Consider the following 22,380-nt stretch of genomic DNA (forward strand, 5'->3'; position numbering starts at 1 on the left):
GACTTTCCATGGCATCAACAGAAGGTCACTCATACTGGGCTCCCCAGCTGTAGCTTTATGATTATGAGCATACGTGCACAGACTAAACCTGTTATGCTGTGCTCAATTTGGTTTTATTGAACGTAATTGAACTCGCTTATGCCGTCCTATAAACAATACAGAGTGCAAATGCATTTCATAAATATTCCGAACTTTTGATTTTTGGGTGCGGTTTGAGTTGTATGTTTAGATTTGATTTTGTGTCATGTGAAACACCACATAAATACTGTATTTTTACAGATGTTTTATAGATGGATATGTATTCTTGTAAGACAAAATGGTCCTCCTGTTACCAGGGCAGGACTATTGAAAAAAATCTTGGGGACAGATACATTTGGTACCGATATATGCACTGTTCTCTACCATTATGTATATTTTAAAAGGGTACCGCTTCAGTGAAAGCTAGGGACCATTTATTTCTGACAGTGTACAAACTTGAAAATATTTCGCGGTGGTATTTTTGGAAACTAGTTTGTGTTCAAAAGCTTTTTTCTTCCTCTTGCCCCAAGACTTTTTCTTCCCTTTAAACTCTTGTAGGAGTTTATTGTGTTCACTCTGTTGATTTTCTTCACAATCCCTTGAGGTCTTTTAGGATAATAAAGATCTCGTTCATGTCTTTACTGCTGCATTCAAAACAAACAGCCTGCATTAAGAGGCAATTTCATAAGGACAATGAGACAATACAAAAAAACTCATTATTTTTGTATTAAATTCTCATAAAAATCTCATTAAGTAATTAATTATTTACATTTTTTAATTCATTTCAGTTTCATTCATATATAACAATAGTCACAAAGCTGTTAAAGTTTTAGGACTAAACTTTAGTTACTTTCAGAAAACAAGGTACAAAAGCTGTCCCGTTCCACCACATCCCAAAGATGCTCTATTGGGTTGAGATCTGGTGACTGTGGGGGCCATTTTAGTACAGTGAACTCATTGTCATGTTCAAGAAACCAATTTGAAATGATTCGAGCTTTGTGACATGGTGCATTATCCTGCTAGAAGAAGCCATCAGAGTATGGGTACATGATGGTCATAAAGGGATGGACATGGTCAGAAACAATGCTAAGGAAGGCTGTGGCATTTAAACGATACCCAATTGGCACTAAGGGGCCTAAAGTATGCCAAGAAAACATCCCCCACACCATAACACCACCACCACCAGTCTGCACAGTGGTAACAAGGCATGATGGATCCATGTTCTCATTCTGTTTACGCTAAATTTGGACTTTACCATCTAAATGTCTCAACAGAAATTGAGACGTATCAGACCACGCTACATTTTTCCAGTCTTCAACTGTCCAATTTTGGTGAGCTCGTGCAAATTGTAGCCTCTTTTTCCTATTTGTAGTGGAGATGAGTGGTACCCGGTGGGGTCTTCTGCTGTTGTAGCCCATCCGCCTCAATATTTTGTGCGTGTTGTGGCTTCACAAATGCTTTGCTGCATACCTTGGTTGTAATGAGTGGTTATTTCAGTCAAAGTTGCTCTTCTATTAATCTTGAATCAGTCGGCCCATTCTCCTCTAGCATAAACAAGGTGTTTTCGCCCATAGGACTGCCTGTGGATGTTTTTCCCTTTTTACACCATTCTTTGTAAACCCTAGAAATGGTTGTGAGTAAAAATCCCAGTAACTGAGCAGATTGTGAAATACATAGACCGTCTGGCACCACCAACCATGCCACGCTCAAAATGGCCTAAATCACCCTTCTTTCCCATTCTGACATTCAGTTTGGAGTTCAAGTTATTGTCTTGACAAGCAACTTCCATGTGATTGGTTGATTAGATAATTGCATTAATGAGAAATTGAACAGGTGTTCCTAATAATCCTTTAGGTGAGTGTATATATACATTTGCTACCAGTTTGTGCTTTTGAGGTACTAATGTGGACTCCTTAGGTACAAATTTGTACTTTTAAAAGGGTAATAGCTTTTGTACCTAGTATGCAGTAAAAAGAGAACCCAGGAGTATGAAGAGAGTGCCTTTCAAAAAGTACATATATTATTACCTCAGATTATTACCTCAGAGGTACAAACTGGTACCAAAAGGTGCATCTTAGTACCTCAGAAGTACACATTGGTGCCAAATGTATACATATCTGTACCTGAATTTGAATATATCAAGGGTAAGCCCCAGGCGAAACATTTATAAAACCTGAGAAGTTATAAAACTTGTCCTGAGAAATCACACTTGTCTGTATTAGTTCTCCTGGTGTTAATCGATCTGGTAACTGTCTGCCTTCTCCTTATGACCTTATTATTAAGTGTCATCTGAGTTTTTATCACCTAGGCTATCATTGGATGGTCATGCGTGCCATTCACATTTGATGTCACAAATGCAGAGGCTTCTTTGCTGCTAAATGATTAAAAACAATGTAAAAATGCTTAATTTAAAACCTGTCGGTTAACTGTAAACAATCCCAGAATGGTAAAACTAAAGTGTTTTATATTATTTATGTTTTTTAACCTTTATAGCACAAATAGTTATGTTTTATATGTTTCTTTATTCAAGTATTGTCCTTGATTTATTGAAAGGTCATTTAAAAAAAAAACATACAACATAGCTATCCATTTTCTACCACCTGTAATGTGGTTATCTGTTTATTGTAAGGTATGTTTATTATATTATTTAAAGAAATATAAAGGCACTATTACTAAACTGTGTTCGTAATGCACTTCCAAACTTGACTGTATTTTTTGTCTCTGTATATTTAAATTTTTATGCCCATGCAACATATCAAGGTTTGCAACCATAATACAACTATAGTAAAAACATTTCTATTGTATTTTACGTGTATTTATTAAAGAAAAAAGCAAAGCATACATTTTACTTTAAATTTTTACACATTTAAAACTGCTTTATAAATTATTTTGCCTTTTATATATAGGAGAAATGTTTATTTATTGTTATTATTACAATTGCAAATAAATGCTCTCACAGGGATACATTTAAGATATTGATTTGTTAATTAAATTGTTATTGTGGTTGATTTATATTGTCAGATGTGCACTGTAAGGCAGAAACGCCCAGTCTGTTGGCTGCAGGTACGTAAGTGCGCGAGCGCGTGGGTCTTTTCTAGGGGTGTGTGCATCTCATCATTACTCCACAACACCGATCAGACATCACACATCAACCTACGACAGGTCACGGAGGAGCAGTACATCACTCGCCCTGGAAACCGACGCGTTTACGCAGCATCCACACGACCGCGCCTTTCAAAGCGTTTATCAGCGCGCTCGTTCCCAAATTCAACCGGAGTCCTACAGGACAAAAGTGCCATCTGATACCGGACAATGACAGTGACCCAGAGCCGGAGATAGGGATGGATGCGAGAGTGTGCAGGATGCTCGTCCTGGTCGGTGTTTTTGCGCTTTGGGTACCGGCGATCGCGGAGGTAAGACGCGCCTTTGGGTGATGTTCAATAATGGGAACAAATGCGCCCTTCTTTTGTGAAAAATAATGAGGTGTATGATCTTCACACTGCATCTTATTTCTGACCCGATAACAAATGCCGCATGATTGTAAAGTGTGATTTTCAGGCAGTATCTTCTGTCATTGTGCAATAAAAGCCTCACATGCTCTTAGGTGGATTCAGGCATAGCCACCTCCCTCTATTAGAGGATGTGACATGCTTGCTGTGCAAACCTTGTGTGTGATCGAAATGTCTTTTGAACGATATACATTTTGAAATTGCATTCATACAAACAGCCTTATTAATGCTATGAATAAATTTAATTATAATTTAGCGGTTTCTTTTTTGGTTACCTTATCTTTAATCTGGATGGAGAACCTGCACACAGAAAGATTTCGTTTCTTAAGAACAAAACATTAACCCATATTTTGCAACAATATCAGTAAAACATTGTCCCAAGCTGTCATTGGGGCAATACCACTTTAAAAGTCCTATGTACCAATGTACCATTTATACAGATGTGTATACATTTGGTACCAATATGTACCTTTAAGGTACTAATATGAACTGTTTAAAGGAGTCTTTTTGAAGGGGGGTTCCCCCAGTGGCAGCTAGGGACCATTTCTGACCTTTTTTGAATGTTGTTTATTAATAATGTTTGGTTTCTTTCTTTAGTGATATATAAAGCTTTATTGCTATTATTACATTATAACCAATAAGAAATCATTATTTACATATTAACATTTACATATGTGACCCTAGATCACAAAACCATATAAGTCAAACGAGTATATACCCAATAGCTAACAATACAATCAAAATATAGATTTTTTTATGCCAAAAATCATTATGATATTAAGATCATGTTCCATGAAGATATTTTTGTAAACATATAAACAACTTAAAAGGTGATTTTTTTTCAGTTTCAAAATTTTAAAATAGTTGTATCTCAACTAAATATTGTCATATTTACTCAGCTTTCAAAAGATATAAAGCTCATTTTCAGAAAATTAACCTTTATGACCTTTATTGTGGTCCAGGGTCACATAGTAATGTCTACTCAATACATTTGCATTTATGCATTTGGTAGACACTTATCCAAAGTGCGTACAGTGCGTTCAATATAAATACTGTAAATTATTGCATCAATAGGCAATTTTTTCTGAGATTGACCCATGACCTTTGTTTTCCCAACACGATGCTCTACAAACTGAGCTACAGGAACATAACGGCTTCAAATGCTTCAGACTGCATTGTATCTCATGGAAAAACGCAAATAGACATCAGTGTTTTTCAACATGATTGTACTTTCATCTTCACATCCGCCACTGAACTAGAGATCCTTAACATCTGTTTGGGCGGTGAAACTGCAGCACTATTGGAAATATTTAATTGGAAGTGTGCCTGCCGTGCTTCATCACAGATTTTATGCTCTCCATCATTATAGAAACTGTAGCATTTATATCCCAAACAAAATTTGTTTTAAAGGGCTCAGCTTGTGATTTATTCAATATATCTATATACATTTTAAAATGTGCATTCACATAGACTCAGAGATAGCGATCACAGCGCACTGTTTGTTTTTTAGTTAGGTGCCACAGGCTATAGACATCTCCAAGGTTGTTGTGTGCTGTCTTCTATTTGCAGCTGCCAGTAAAACCCACCTGCTCATATGTCCCCTCATCTGTGCTATACAAAAGAGAATATATACCAGCCTCATGTTCGTATAGAATTAAAAATGCATTATCAGATAATAACGGAAAACCGAATGTAACTCGAAGCTTTTTTCTTATGGTTTCTGTTTTGCTCTTTCAAAGCAACAGACAGTGTCATACTGGCCTCAGTTGATGCTTTAGAATGAGAGTGACAGATGCAATTATGGCTGTAACTGAAGCGAGTGTGTTAATATGAGCACGAATATTAGGCTGCATAACTGGGGCTTGTTATCTATAATGCAGTTAACCTGGAGGTGCTTTGCTTGTGGTGCTACATTCTCAAAGCAGTTTATTGCTCGTAAATTAATAAAGTCAATGTGGTGGCTGGTATGTCTACAGACAGACAATCTTAAAAATAAAGGTGCTAAAGGGTTCTTCACAGTAATACTGATGATCCATTTTTGGTTCTGCAAAGTCCCTTTTGGTCAAAGGGTGCATTGTGTAACTTATAGAAAGACCTCTTGACAGAAATGCAATATAATATAAATAACTATAAAATCAGTGTTGTATAGACCTTACATAGTGAACTGTATTGTTTTTATTACCTTAGAATAAGCCATTTTTATCTACATACACCACAGTCCCCATACATGGAAGTCGCCATTTTGTGCCACCATGTTTCTACAGTAGCTTTAAACAGACAAACTGCTCTGTGTGAGTGTTTGTTAAACTTGGTTAGTTTCAGTCCTTGATTCTGATTTACAATTAAACAACTATGACCGCTGCACCCATCGATTTTGTGTATCACTGCGCAGCACCCTTAACAACGTAAAAGTACAGAATGTATACAGTTGATTAGGGACTATTTTTCCAGCTGAAGGAAGACTTTTAGTGATTTAACTTCATGAATGTTGCGTTGATACATATTTTTTTGTCTGTAATATTTGTATTGTATCATAACTGCTTTATATAAGCAATAAGGTAATTGAAGCTAGGGCTGTATCGAAAATAAGTCACGTCACTTCCAGCACATCCTCCAGTACCTTGCTTGAAAAGCAGGCAGTATTTGTGGTCTTTGTTTGATGCAAAAGTGGCACATGCACTTTACCAACTATTTGGTAACATTTTAGAATAAGGCTATATTTTAACATTTTTATTTGAAGGGGACATATCATGAAAATCTGGCATATCATGAAAATTTTTCCATGTTTAAGTGCTACAATGGGGTCCCTAGTGCTTCTATCAACCTAGAAAATGTGAAAAAGATCAACCCAGTAACTTAGTTCTGGTAAACCATTATCTGCAAGCATGTGAAAAAAGAGGTTAATAAAAATTGGCTCCCCTTGTGATGTCAGAAGGGGATAATACCGCCCCTTAATCGGCACTATCCAACCACAGCACTGCCATTTAGTGCAAAGATCAGCTCATTTGCACAATAAATGCAGAAAAAGCCCCCCAAAAATATAACTTAAAAAATGTATTTAATGTTGAAATTAACAATAACTAAAAAATTAGCTGTAGTTATGCAGCTGGTTGCCAGTAACTTACTGTAGATTTAAATGAATGTTATTTACTGGCACCAGTTTGTTCAAAGTTAAATGAACATTAAACATTAACAACTTTGTCTTTACAGAATAAAACTTAAATAAAAGCCTTATGCAAAGCATTCCGGGAATCAGAAATCCTCATCAACCTTTTTCAGTTTTTTTCTTCAGATTTTGTTTCCCAGAATGCTTTGCATAAGGCTTTTATTTAAGTTTTATTATGTAAATACAAAAACTTGTTAATATTTAATGTTCATTTAACTTTGAACAAACTGTTGCCAGTAAATAGCATAAATGTACAGTAGGTCGCCATGCCAGTTTTGTTATTTTTACAATGTTATAGTGATCATATATAATTGTTTCTCAGTCTCTTTAATAGAATACATCCAGAAAATACAGGAAATGTGTATATAGTATTAAAAACTGTATAACAATGTAAACTGATGTGTCAAGTTTTTAAGGTAAACTCTCCTTCCACTTTAGCAATAGCAGGAAACTGCAGGATCTCTTAAACCTAAATAAAATTAAATCCTAATTTTAAAGAAATTAGTCTTTTTACTTAATTCTGCTCAAAACGCTCAAGATGTGTTTAGTGCCAAGAGAGGTCACACTAAACAAAGACAATGCCCAAAGAAGACATTTAGTCCTGAAAATTAAATTTTTCTTTTTTTGTACATATTTCCTGTATTTTCTGTTTGTATCTTAATAAAATAGCTTAAAAAATAAATATGGAAGATAGCTAAAAAAATAAATATGGATGGACATTAAAAACTACTAAAACAACAAGTCTGGTGGTGGTGGCCTAACACTTGCACCGTACTTTATTTCTAAGATACTGGCAAACAGCTGCCATTAATACTGTCATTTCTACAGTTTTTTTTACAGTGATGGACTTGAACTTGTTTTCTCTGCAGTATTGAAGATCGGACATTGCATATTTTTTTGTTATTTTGACCATATTTTTTCTCATTAAAATAAAATAAAAGCATTATTTTTATTAAGAATTTGGCAGAAATGTTGTCAGTAGTTGATAGAATGAAACAAAATTGATCATTTTACTTAAAGGCGGGGTGCATGATTTTTGAAAACACTTTAAAAAAACCAAAACAAACTTGTAGCCAATCAGCAGTAAGGGGCGTGTCTACTAACCAACATCGTTGCCTGGGTTGCGTATGTGTGGGGCGGGTCTATCAAAAAAAGGTCCAGATTGTATTGGGGTAGGGGTGTGTTTGTTAAGGTGATTTCAAATATCAACATTGGCTTTCAGAGATCATGCACCCCACCTTTAAACACGAAAGGATTTATAAATTTTTTCCGTGGCTGTAGATAGAATAGTATTGAATTATTTGCAGTTAGCAAGTGTTACAACAAACCCCTTAAATCATCTGTTACAGTTAACCTAGTCTTGCGTAGCCAGACCTTCAATACTGGAGGTCTGGTGTTTTTCGCTGCTTTTTCTGGACAAAGCCTGCCCACGAGCTGTTTGACCGACATGTCAAACAACCAATCACAGTTTGTTTCGTCTAGCGTCACGTTTCGGACTCCTCACAATAACGAGCCGGCTGGCAACAAGTCAGTTATTGAAATAACCAGCCGCAACCGAATAGCATCTAAATAAACAACATTACTCACCATAGAACAACGTCCTTCGGATGAGACGTTAAACCGAGGTCCTGACTCTCTGTGGTCATTAAAAATCCCAGGATGTCCTTCGAAAAAAGAGTAGGGGTGTGCCCCGGCATCCTGGCCAAACTTGCCCATTGGCCTACTAATCATCCCCTCATACTAATTGGCTATATCACTCTGTCTCCTCTCCACTAATAAGCTGGTGTGTGGTGGGCGTTCTGGCGCAATATGGCTGCCGTCGCATCATCCAGGTGGATGCTGCACATGGGTGGTGGTTCAGGAGATTACCCCGTTCATATGTAAAGCGCTTTGAGTACTGAGAAAAGCGCTATATAAATGTAAGGAATTATTATTATTATTATTGTGCACTTCATCAACAGCTACACCAATGAGACGCTCCCGTTAAACATCTTTTTGAAGCATATCTCTCCACTTTTTAACACATACAAGCAATTCAGGAGAACCAAACTTTTTGACTCCACTAACTGCCTCAAGCAAAACTCTTGGATGTCTTTTAGAGAGTCTATGCTGCGAACTTTGCATATTTTTTAGAATCCAATGTCATGATAGCTGGTCATTATTATCCACGTGAACATGACTGATTCTCTTTCTCAATGGAACGTCAGAGCTTTGTTTTTCAGGGATCAAAACTAATCGCGACACTTGCGTCTCGTGGAAATCCGTTTTATTTCAACCAATCAAAACGACTTCGAAATTCTCACAGGGTTTCCAGAAAAGTGTTCGAAAAACATCAGACATTTAGCCAACAGTCTGTGGGCATGACGTCTGAGGCTGAGACTACAGTTAACCCTAACCATGGAGTAAGTTGTAACATTTGCAATTCTTTCACTTTCAGGGTAATTGTATGAGAATGTTCGTTTCTAACAAACTTTAAGTCTGAGCCAAACCCATATTCAATTAGGTTGTACCTCGCTGTTCCAGACTGTTTTTCAAAATCACATACACAAATAATGAATACTTGGTGAGATAGTCTGGATTACCTGCTGCATGGTCTACTGTGATGCTCAAGAGAAAACACTAAATCACTTGGAAGCGCAGAATCCGATTGCTTCTGGAAAACTCTGCCACCCACCTTTGAATTACAGCAGAGGTCCTGCCTTACTAAACGGCGCTTGTTGGATTTCAGATCACAGGAACAGCTTTTCTCTCTTATTCCTGACATATTAAAGCCTTATCAGCAACCTTCACATTTCTAAGGTGTGCTCAACCATGACAGCAGCCTAAAATTTAGCTTGCATGCTTTGAAAACCCAGTGTCAGATTCGGTCAATACGCTGTAAGCTCGATTTTCAGCTAAATGGCTATGCTGTTATAAATCAGAGCTTGGGAATTACAGTTGTGAAATTGTTTGCAGAGTCATCTGAAGTCTTTTACAACCATAACTTTCAGTCTGCAGTGAATCTGTCGTTTCCGTTTAGTAGAAAGGCTGCTAGATTGAACTTCATCCAAATGATTCGTTTGCCTTTTTTTCCCGAAAGGCAGCTACTTATAAAGATTAAGGCACTAAACGCATCGGCTAATTGTATTTCTGTCGCAGTGCAGTAAAAGTAAGCAGGTAAAGAAAAGTTTGAATATTAAAAGATATCATGTTTTCTGGAACACTCTCAGGGATGACTCTCCGTTTCTTCTGAGCCAGGAAGAAATGTAGACAGAAACAGAACGTAACGGTGTTCAAATATCTGTCACATCTAAGAAGACTTTTTTCAGAACAACAAATTATTTAATTATTCTGTTATCTTCCTTAGGTGAATGGAGAAGATGGCTACATGAATGCTGTCCAGAATACAGGTAAGTCATCTCTTTGTAAAAATTTGGGGTTCCTCAGTTGGCAGAACCCTTCTGAGAACCACTAAACAAGGTTTTGAGGATGTTTGAGGCACCTTTACGTTACCCAAATGTTCTGACTCACATGCGTCTGTTTTGTGCATTATAGAGGTGTATGCAAAATTAAAAACCACTGTTTGTTTAGTCACATCCTGCTGTATCTCATTCAGCTCAGGCCGCGATAGTAATGAGCCGAGGATGATGGATTTGGGATGGCTTGTTTTGGATAAATCATTCATCAATTTCCCCAGAGCTCCAAAACATGACATTTACTCTACAGTCACTGCTGCGCGCCGGTCGCTCGATATTACCGGTGCGACTGGTTAATAAGGGCAAGTGCTCTGTGATGGTGTCCCATCATTTCGAGGTCTGTCAGATTTTCTTCTCATCTTTCTTCCATGCACTTCGACAGCGTGCAATCTGCTAGTACCAATCCGAAAGTGCTAATGACTCGGAGCGCTTTGATGTCGCTGCATCAGGACAGATAAACAGCCCAGCATGACCCAGCCAATCAAACGGCTTTATGGGGCCGATAATGGATTGAGTTTAGATTGAACGATTTGCTTGGTTTTTGTCTCAGTGAAAGTATGAACTGTGCCAGTAGCATCCCTCATGCTTAAAAAGAAATAGGTCAGATTTTATAGATCCCATTAGTTTGTTTTCTGCTTTAATGTGTTTTTTTAGGTTAATGTGCTACAGTGGATATTAAAGATTCTTGGTTTTGATCCTGTGATTCGAATGTGTATCTTGAACATGCAAAATAATGTTGCCGCTATGACAATGTGATGCAGTTGCTAACGTGTGATTGTTGCCACACGATGCAGTTGCCAGGAGATTTTGTGTGGTTACTTAGTGGGCCAAGTTAAAAGAGAGCACATAAAAGTCACATGTATGGTGTAATAGATTAACACTGGGTTTGGCTATATGAATGTGAAAAACAGTACAAATGTCGTATTTAATAAAAATAGTTTCATGCTTCAGCTAGGTAAACATGGTAAACAAGTCTTAAATCATTACATTGTAAACTGATGTGAATCAGAAGATGAGACCACATACTGCCGAGCACTGTAGGTGTGCAGCAGTATGTGGTCTTGAAAGCTGCATGCCATTTAAATACATCAGCGTCTTCTGTTCAGCCCTTTTAGTATGATATAGAGAGTATCATAAATGATGAATAATACAGAAAAAACACAATTAATGATGATTAAAATAAAGACAGTCTGAGAGGTAAAAAGTTGGGAGTGGGGAGTAAAACATTTTCACATGGAAAACTATACTAGATACCACAGTATTTATTTACTATAGTAAACTGCAGTAATACTTCACAGTCCTTCCAGAAAAAGAAAATTTTTTGTGATTGTTGCGGGCAAAAATCCTTGATCTTGCGGCACTTTTTCTTGAAAAATGTGATGGAATATGCGGGATATTTATGCAATTTTATAAGGTGAAATTGCGGGAACTTGCAAAAATTGCGGGAATTCAGTTATATAGCGCTTTTCACAATTGTTTTTTGTTTCAAAGCAGCTTTACATGAATAGATGTGGGGGAAAAACACAGAATAATCAATATATAAGAAGGAAACCGTACAAGCGAGCGTGGTAATACTGTAACGTATGTAAAGTGCTAAATTAAGCCAATGTTGGCTGACTCTCCCGGGGATGAAAAAACCCCTAGGAGAAAAACCCTGTGGGAAAACTCCTAGGAGGAGAAAAACCCTTGAGAGAGATTATTATAAATTTATATATAAACACGATAGGGATAGGAAACGGGTAAGCGGATTAAACTGGTTCAGCCGGTGGTTGCAGCTTTTGCAGCTTTTCAATAATGTTCACGTCATATAATCACGTCACTTCAAAATGTTCCCATGGCAACAGGGGACATGGCTGCACTTGTGTGAAGTAAATGCAAATTTTTTTAACTTTCTGCTAAGATATATGTGATTTTTGCTATGAAAATGTGAGGATTATGAAATCATGCAAGCCCCATATTTTTTGCGCAACGAAATATGCAATTTATGCTGCGAAAGTCCAACATATTCGATAAAATGCGGCCACCGCATAAATATGTGGACTTTGGCTGAATATGTGTTGAATCATACGATCTGGAGGGACTAATTTCACGACGACCATTACATGTCATTGACCCAAAATGCACTATAGACGAAGCATAATGGCGGCCACTATAGGTTAAATGAGTATTGCATGTTGTTTTTTTTTAAAGTAATGAAAATATTTAAAGTCGCCATGAAATTGAAGTTAAAAACTTTTTTGGAATATTTTTTTTTACAAATTTGTGACCTTAATTGTTTTACAAAAAATCATGTGCCCTCATAATCTTTAATCAAAAACGCTTATCTAAAACTAAAATAACAGCCTCATGCAAAGCATTCTGGGAAACAAAATCTGAAGGAAAAAACAGGATTTCTGGTTCCCAGAATGCTTTGCATGAGGCTGTTATTTTATTTTTATTTTGTACAGATAAAGACTTGTTAATGTTTAATGTTTATTTAACTTTAAACAAACTGTTGCAAGTAAATAACATAAACTTAAATTTACAGTAACTTACTGGCAACCAGCTGCATAAATTACAGTTAATTTTTTACAGTGTACTTTTTTAACATTTCAGAAGCCGTTTCACTCAGATATAATACAAGACAATAATGTAATCGCTACTTCCGTTTCATTGTGACTTTAATATGTTTCTATCAATTTCATGTCCACAATTGGAAACAGGTAAGGGGTTTGTTTAAATCTCTACTGTGTTGTTGTTGAAGATTACCTTGGCAAGGCCCTCTTATAACATATTTACACAGAACGCCTTGTGCTGAGATTCGGACCACGTTTTAAGAATATGAAAGATAATCTTCAATTATTTCAATGCCAGTGCCAATGTGAATGGCCTAATGCGATCATGTTGCTATTGGTCCCACACCACGCAGCTGCTCTCATGCTCGGTTACCGCGCCACAGCCTGTGTGTGAACCGTATCAAATATTCATTGTGGTGGGAAAATGGATTATTCTGGGAGGGAGAATAAATAAACTCTGAGCTGAGAGCGTGTGTGTCCAAGTACGGCATACGGAATGCTTTGCGTAAATGACTTGATTTCCACTTCCATTAGCTCTGAATGAATTCAAGCTAAAGAGCTTTGAAACAGTGCATAAGATTTATGACTTTTTCTCAGTGTTAAAAGTACATTGTGTAACGTTTAGAAGGATCTCTTGAAAGAAATGCAATATAAATATTATCAGTGTTGTACAAAATGAACTGTATTGTTTTTATTAATGAGCCTTTTTTATACATACACTGCGGGTCCTCTTACATGAAAGTCGCCGTCATGTTTCTTCAGTAGCCCTAAATGGACAAACGATTCTATAGAGTGCGTTTTGTCACTTCGTTGTTTCAGACGAGGGCAGGTTTGTCCTGTGACAGCTACCATATGCGTTTTGAAATTGAGGGGTGAGCTGTTAGTTGCAAATCGCAATCTCACTACTAGATGCCGCTAAAATGTACTTTTAATTCTTTCCCCGCCATTGACGAGATATCTTGTCATTTAAGAGAAAACATTTGCATAAATAAAGTGTTCCTGATGAGGTTTTAAATGTAATATCGCGACTAGATGGCATACTTCCCTAATTTATCAAAAAACGGAAGCAAAAAAGTATTTATTAATTTTACACTGCGTTTATGTTTTGATAATCATTCTGAATCTGATATCTAACAAAATTCCTTTACAAAAAGCTATTTTTTCAGCTTTTTTGCAAAAAAAAGAAAAATACCCATATTTATAAGTTTATAAGCAGAGATATAGAAATATAGATAGGATGAAATGTTTTTTTCCTGTTTTGTTTTGTTCTGTTTTTTCAGTTTGGTCTGTTCTTTCATTTTATATATTTGTATGTTTATATATTTTTAGAAGAAAATTTTCCTGGAAGTTTTTATTGGAAACTTTTGTGAAAATCACAAAATAATGCTGGCGCGAAACATGGGCGGCGCTAGACATGGGCTAGCGGGGCTTGAGCCCCGGATCTATTTTGTAAAGCCCCGATTGTAATATGCGCGTCACTAATTTTAATCTTTTAAAATATTTTCTATTACAGCCGAACTGTAAATCTCTCGTCAAGAACTGTCAACTTGCTTGTTTGATTATTTATGTAAACGGATAAAAACGCGTGTTATAGACGTTTCTTTTTCCTTCCAAAGCGCGTGAGAGGTAGCGCGTCTTTCGTTGCTACGCAACCATGAGCGCGCTCTCCGTGACGGCGAGTAAACTAAATGCGTGATCGGATTGCTCATATGCACCACACGTCAACCATATCATTGCCACCATATAATCAGTTAATCTTGTCGGGACTTTGGAGTTTTCGTCTAGAGAAGATCTGATACTCTGTCTGTGGGGTTACTCATCTTTACTCAAAGAGTTGCACGGGGTTAGTTCACGCCAAGTCACAGCTTATAGCAACACCTCATATACTGTAGAGATGGAGATGTAACCCATACTAAACCACGGATTAAAAAGTCATCAGTGCCCAGGTTAAGAAAAGAGGAAAGATGAGGAGAAAGGTGCAAAAATAAAAGACTGTATGCTATGAAGCTCCCTCATCTTAATATAAGAATTGTATGAAGTATATATCATTATGTTGCTTGCTGTGTCTGTGCTTAAGTTACACATATAGAGCAGTAGCCTTATTCATTTTTACAGAGATTGAACATAACCAAGTCAAGTCTGTAACTTAAAAAATCCTAAATAAATCAAAACAGAAACACTACCTGGTTGCAGAAAATGTATAATCATTAATACATTCATATTCAGGAATTTAATGTGTTAGTTTAGTGCCAGGTGTTAATATTACAGTTATTTAAGATAAGGTTAAGAAAATGCAATATAAACAGTGCTTTCTGTGGTAAATAATAGAAAAATATGTAATTTACAGAAATACTGTGTATTTTATGTTAAAAAAGCTTTGCAGCCCTGCAAAGAGATGTTAATCTTGGGTTTGAGTTTGAGATCCAGGAACATATCCTGGATGAAATTTTTATTTATCCTGGATGAATTAAGAGATGAGTGTGAAAGGGGGAAAATATGACATTAAAAAGAAATCCAACAAGAAAAATTAAGATGTGTATATTAAAGAGAGAACAATTGTGGATAAAATAAAGAAACAATGAATTAAGTGGAGAGTAAAAAAAGAGCCAATATGTTAAAAAAAAACTGTTGGCCCCCCTTTGACTTGCATTAGTCAAAGTCATGGGGGGGGAGTAGTGTTAGGGATACCAATATTTTTCAAAATATATTATTTTGTGTTCTGCAGAAGTCATACAAGTTTAAAATTACAAGAAGTGGGGTAAAAGATGACCGAATTTTCATTTTGAGGTGAACAACTTCTTTGATATCAGTGTAAAGTGTTCTCAGTTTAACTCAGTGGAAGATATTTATTTTAATGAGCACTATAAAAAAGTTAATCTGGCAAAAATAATACCACTTAGAAAATGTTTATCATGTTTAGCTATTAAAAGTGTATTTTTGACACATGCTTGGATGTCTTTGGGCTAAGCCCCGAATATCCACTGACCCTAGAACCGCCCCTGGCGGGAAATAAAAAAAAAAGGCTGGCGGCAAATGAGTTAACTATCACCTTTAACTGTTATGTTTTATTATATCTTAGAACCTACATTATGTGACAATTGGAAATGAAAATTCCTCAATAGCATCTTGGCTGTCACTTTATTTTAATATTAAATTAAATTTATGTACCTCTAAGCTTTTACTGAATTATGTAAGTCCATCAGTTTGAAAGCTAACTTATTAGGTAATATTTTACTATTTCTTTTAAAAAAACAACATCAAACACACAAAACAGATCTCCTCTCCCTTCGGTGCATCCCTGCTGGTCTTTGCCACCTTAAACAGCTTTGATGTTTTATCCCCTACCTTACACAATGAGTCTGCATGTGTTCAGAATGGAGAAGAATTTCAGAATAAAAAAATCTCACTGCAATACATTGTTGTGATTTAAATGCTTGTTTTAAATAAGGAATAATTCATTATTAGAATACATTACCAGAAACATTGTAAACTGATTTATATTGAATAGACATCACAAAAATTCACTTTATAATTTGGACTTTATAACACAAGCCTGTCTTTGGCCATCAGTCCACATCACCATTCGTACACCTTTTCCAGTTTGTGTAGCAGCACATACTGTTTGAATGGCTCCTTTCCAATTATGTGCTGCCTGCTCTTGGTATCTGTTGTTTTGCAAGACCTGATTCCTGTAATAGCATATATGTCAGGGGTCTGCTTAAATCCGCTGATTTTTTCCTTTAGCTTACCACCCCTCCTCCAACCTTTCTTGTGTCTTCCAGTCATTAACACCTGGGCATCAGCCATTTTTCTTGTATCGTAATGGCATGAGATCGAAATCTCTGTCCTGAGCTTCAGATCTGCTGAGTAAGCATGGCTGACTTCCCATGCAGGTCCTAATGGCTTGAAAGCTTCTATTTTACACCCTTTTACTACCTGACTGGCTCATTCTTTTCTGTTTCTCTCAGACAGACAGACAGATAGACAGACATATAATGACATAGATAGATAGACAGAGAGACAGACAAACTGAAAGAGAGAGGGAGAGAGAGAGAGAGAGAGAGAGAGAGAGAGATGGATCAGAAAGCTCATGTGATTGGCTTAAAAAACACAAAAAGCAAAAATGGCAGCAGCCACATTGGATAATAATGTGTCTTAAAAAGGGTGGTTGCAAACAAGTTGCTTCATGGGACTGCAGACGTTGCCTGGGATTTTAAATGTCATCATTCATAAAGATCTTAAAAAGGCACAATTTCCAACGATCCACAGCAGGAAACATGTATTTAAATGCCTTTAATAAAGTTTGAAAGAGCTATCGGATGCTTGGTGATGATGACGTTGATGTTGGGAGACTGTGGTGTAGTTCGCTTGTAGCCTAAAACCCGGTATACAGCAATAGATAATCAGGCTGAATTTTTTCCCAAATTTTACCCCTCACGACAAATCTTGATCGTCTTCGTGGTTGAGTCGATTATCTTCTAAGATTTTCCTGTGGTGCGTGGTGTGGTAAGAGCGTCTGAATATGCTTAAAGCATGTCGGGGGCGGTCCGATCAGAAATTGGAAATATTCAACGTGTTGAATATTTATGATCTGAAATCCTGTTGTGTGGGGGAAACCTCAAGGACAAATACGATACCCAATCAGAAAGTGAGATGATGAAAGACGAAACCATAACAACCGCACAGTCCAAAATTTTCCCACCAGCATTTGTGATAAAAAGTTGCCAGCATTTTTTTATGATTTTCACAAAAGTTTGTGTTTTTTACCTTGGGTAAGAGCGCCACCTAGTAGATAGTTGCGGAATATGGATTGCCTTATAAACTTGTCATTGGCAGGGAAGCGTTTTCTCTTAATTGACGAGATAACTCATCAATGGTGGGGAAGGAATAAATAACGTTTCTTTATGTCCGTCATGAAGTCACGTTTGACCACGACCACGATTTTTTACAAGATTTCCTGTGTTCTCCATTGAAACTTGCATTGTTTGTGAACTTATGTGAAGGGAATTTGAAGGTGTGTGGTGTGTGATGACCACATAGACATAGCGGCACTATAGGAACAAAACTTTTAAATTGAAGATTTTTTCATCATGTTTGTGGTCTCTTACATTTACATTTTGTAAATATGATAAGATTTAAAAAATATTTTGGTGTGGCCCAAGCTTTATGTTAGCCCTTCATTTTTAGTAAACGCATTTAGACTTTAAAATGTATAAATGTTGTGTTTATCTTTGAAGATTATCTTTTTGGACAAAACCATATAAAAAAGATGGACGACGCCCATTCGCTCTCTTCCATTGGTGAAAAGTGAAACCGCCAGTGTCCCGATACGGCGCTGACATCTTGGGTCTTGAGTCTGCGCAATAGCGATTTCGGGACCAGTACTGCGCAGTAGTGAGCAGGAAGTAAAGCCGTGAAACCAAGCCCCGCCCTCACTCTCACAGAATGCATATATCACAGCTGTCAATCATGACGTCACACCACAGTTTTATAGCATAACTAACTAAAAACAAACTTATTTTAAAAACAAACACTTGGATTTACATCAGCGTGATAAAAACTACAGTAAATGACAGAAACCAGCTTCGGAAAAAATACAATTGAAGTGTAATTAAATTATTTAGTTCAAGTCCCATTGAATAACATGTGGAAGGCGGGGTTTATGACCTATACTAGGACCAGTCACTAGGGGGCAATTGAGTTTGGCTTTACTTTTCAGGGCTTGTGCGGCACGCTTGGACAAAACGTGCAAGTGTCATCAATTTTATAAATTTATTTTTTATGATAATCCAAAAATCCATGGGGAAAATAATAGGCTTTTTGGCAAGGGAACCAGTGTCCCGCAAACTTAAGGGTTGGCCTAAAAAACACATCATCCCTGCGGCACTCTATTTAGGGGCTGCATGCGCTAGCTGAGCGTCTGTCGTTAAGATGAATTGGAATGCAAACTAAAAGTGATGTCCAGGTATATCAAAACACCTTTGTTTATATTTTTAGAGATGTCAACCTCTATATCAGTTTATATAATTTTTTTTATTCCAGGACCCATTTAGACTAAATCTTACCTATATGAAAACCAATCAAGATGAAGGAAACATGAGGGCGGAATGGCAAGGACAATAAAAACCCTTCAAAAAGAGAACAAATGTGTACCCTCCTTGTCATTGCAGATCCAGTTTTAATTCTCCTTAAATTGCAATACAAAAATACCTTATGGTGCAGTAAGATATCAACACCATTGTCGCTTTTAGTCACTGTTGTACTTATCACAATAGACACGTGAGTTTGATTGATTTACCTTATGAAAAACCCTTGATCTATATTGTTGATTATAGTTTAATTTATTTACCAAATATGCATTTATATATATGAAATATGTATTTAAAATCAAAAAGTTGATTCACTTTTGTACTCTATGGGTAAAATATATTTATGTTGTGTTCCAGATACTTCATAGACAGCATTTCCACCCACACATATTCAGGCATCCAATTAAAGAGAAACGCTGTGAACGATTTCCCTGAGGTTGGCACAACTCTCTCTGCGACAACTCTCAGTCATTTGGTTTAATATGTCTAATTCAGCTCTGCCCTCATTGCAGTTAGTCTGTTTAAACTTAGAGATGGAGACATTAATCTCTTCTGCTGCTCTGTACACACAAACACACACCATTCCTCTTCAATATATATTCTCTGATATCACTTGAATACAGACAGCCTGGCCCTGAAATTGCAATTGCGTGTGCATGCAGACAGAGAAGACTGCAGACAACACGATGATGATTTACAGTCTGTTCTTCCCAACCGTCTGTGATGTATTTGAATGAAAGTACCCTTGATTTCTACACAACATTTTATTGACAAGCAATGTGGATGACATTTTTGCTGAGTCGTGTAGTTGTGGATTTTAGGATTGAATGAATCGAGGGTTAGCGGAGGATTAGTGCAGGTGGAAGATCTCAGTCTTCCCATCCATCACTAACTGTCTCACCCGCCTTGTCCAACTTCCAGCAAGTTTGTCAGCAATTGCAGACAAACACGGAAAATGTGCTGACATCTCTTGGACGTGCACAGAGATTTCTGGAGGGCTTTTTGTGCAATGTCTGCAGTCTTTCACAGTCCATATGGACCTCGCCATCTAAAGTCTTTGTGAGGGTTTCTAACAGTCGTACTTCCCATAGTTCTGCTCGCATCCCTGCCGTGTGTGCAGTCATCCAACGGGAGATGCATTTGTTTCCTGATTAGCACAGCACTAAACCCAAGTGCTCAAAGGCCCTTAGCAAAATAAAGTTATGTTCGAACCGAACTTTAGAGCAGCACTACTGATAATCTATTGGACCATTATCTAGCCAGACATAGCATGTGTTCTGAGAGAAATGCAATTTGATCCTGGTTGGAGAAGGGCTACGACACTGAAATTGAGTTAACACAATTGAGTTTACGTTCTGGAGACGAACCAGCCATTATTTTGATCTACCTAGCTATTATGAAGACATAAAATACACTTTGCAGTTGTGAGTATTTCTTCTTACTTTGGTGTGCTTTTTCCTGATTTTTTTTACAAGACCATAAAATACATGCAACAAGCATAACAGAAATCCCATTCACACAGCAGAAAATTTCCGTAAATTTAGCTAAAAAGAGACTTTTGTGTGAACACAAATTTTCCCCGTAAATGTTTTGGGATCACTCCCGTAAAGAGGACCTAGTAACATTGCCGTAACATTTACAGAACAAATCCTGTGTGAACAAGAGGCACAAACAATGCCATAAGGAGCGTGCCGTTAGTGAAGACGCGCATGTTGTCGCAACAAGATGTTTATTATGGTTCAGCTGTTTGACACAGGGATTTAAACGCAGATCGACATTCATGACGAGAATTTGCAAACTGGTCTTAAGCAGAGATCAGGGAGCTTGTCACTATCTGCGCTGAAGCTGAGATCGTAATTAGCAAACTTAAGACCTACCAAGTGCAGGACTTTAAATAGACTGCTAGAGTTCCCTGTAATTTCTACAGTTACCACAAAATGCCCAGTAAAATACCATCATTTTCTTTTCCAGTTCATTACTGTAATATGCATTGCATTATGGGTATTAACATTTAATTTACAGTGATTTACTGTATGTTTGGAATTTGCGGTAGACTGCTGTAAAACAACAGCAATAGTGTTTCTGTAGTTTAATAAAATAGTGTTATAAAAGCATATAAAATGGAAAAATAAAGTGTATCTATGAAATGAAATACATTTTATTTGTTATGCTTTACGCAGTGAAGCAAATTTCAAAATGTGAATTGTTTTTCAGCAGTGTAAATAATTTATTCAGAATTGTAGATAGAAACAAGAAAGGGATTTATGGATAAATGCTTGACCATCAGGTTTGAATTTGACCTCAAGACTTCAAAACATTAGTGACGCCAAGATTTCACTCCTCAGACTGTCGGGAAAGTGACAGAAGAGGCTACTTGGGGAGTGTAGCGAGTAACTTTTACGGGCGACCCTTGACACGGGCGACCCGGGTTCAATTCCCCTTCAAGGCAATATTTTTTTAAATCTAGGATACAGTAAGGGTATTATACTGCAAAATGGAACTGCAGTAAAGGCATCATATTGTAAAAAACATGTACAGTTATGGTACTGTAATGGGGCAGTTACAGTAACTCACTGGCAACACGTTGCCAGTGAATTACCGCATATATACAATAAAAAGTCTAACAGTGTACGTCACGTGTCCTTGCGGGATTTTTACGGCATGTGTGTGAATGCAGGCACAGATTCGGGAAAATCTTTGGCAGTGTGAATGAACCAAAAATCAAACAATCCCATACAAATTCTGGACGCATTTTCCGTGTATTTTCCGTAATCTCTGTGTGAAAACGGCTATGCTGTCCCTTTCATGTAGGTCTAGCGTGATCTTACAGGAATTCGTACATATTTTATGAGTTGGCTAATTTGTATGAATTCGTACGATGTTTATAGTACAAAAACGGACGATTATCATAAAAAAATCACAACAATGATACGTTGAAAGCTAAAGTTGCTAAAGAAAGCTAAATTGTACAAAAAAGTGTGGTTGTATGAATTAATACGAATTAGCCACATCGTAAAAAACGTACAAATTGCCATTATATTGCGTTGGTAGGCCTTGTGGCAGCAGCTGTTGGCATTTTATCAGTCTCTTCTGTTTTGATCAGTGGCAGCTCATGACTGCTCATCCGAGGGGCGCAAATTCAAAATATGTGTTGGCAGTGTCATGTGTGTTGCTTGCGTTTGCAAAATGTGTGTTTTTGTTGCGTCATGTGAACCATGTGCATCACATGTTTTGTCAAAATAAGTGCCTGCTGCACATGCGTCAAAACTGTTTATGATTAAAGAGATTTAATCACATTCACAAAATACACGCAAGACACTCCCTTAACAGTAAACTCTGATTACGCATTATATTATGCGAGTATCTGGCAAAAGCGAGCATCTCTTTTATCATAAACCCTTTAGACGCGTCTGCAGCAGGCACTTATTTTGACAAGACATGTGATGCACATAGGACGGCTACATACATGTTGTGACAAAGTCACCGGCAGCCACTGGTTTTGATATGTCTAAAACGGTGGCTTGATAACGCACGGAGCCACAGAACATGGCCTCCGCCCCTAATCGTGAGCATCCATTCAGGTCGTAG

At 37.1% G+C, this 22,380-nt stretch overlaps 1 protein-coding gene across 1 annotated transcript in view; it reads left to right on the forward strand.

Annotated features, from left to right (window-relative positions):
- The first annotated feature begins 3,051 nt into the window (after positions 1–3,051).
- Positions 3,052–22,380, forward strand: part of LOC129421013 (neurotrypsin) — a 39,227-nt gene continuing 19,898 nt past the window's right edge. The window contains exons 1-2 of the mRNA XM_055176271.2: positions 3,052–3,431; positions 10,040–10,082. Coding sequence (XP_055032246.2) covers positions 3,360–3,431; positions 10,040–10,082 — 115 coding nt within the window. The 5' untranslated portion in view covers positions 3,052–3,359. The remainder of the gene's footprint in view (positions 3,432–10,039; positions 10,083–22,380) is intronic.

Source organism: Misgurnus anguillicaudatus, chromosome 4 (assembly GCF_027580225.2).
Source record: "Misgurnus anguillicaudatus chromosome 4, ASM2758022v2, whole genome shotgun sequence".
NCBI lineage: Eukaryota > Metazoa > Chordata > Actinopteri > Cypriniformes > Cobitidae > Misgurnus > Misgurnus anguillicaudatus.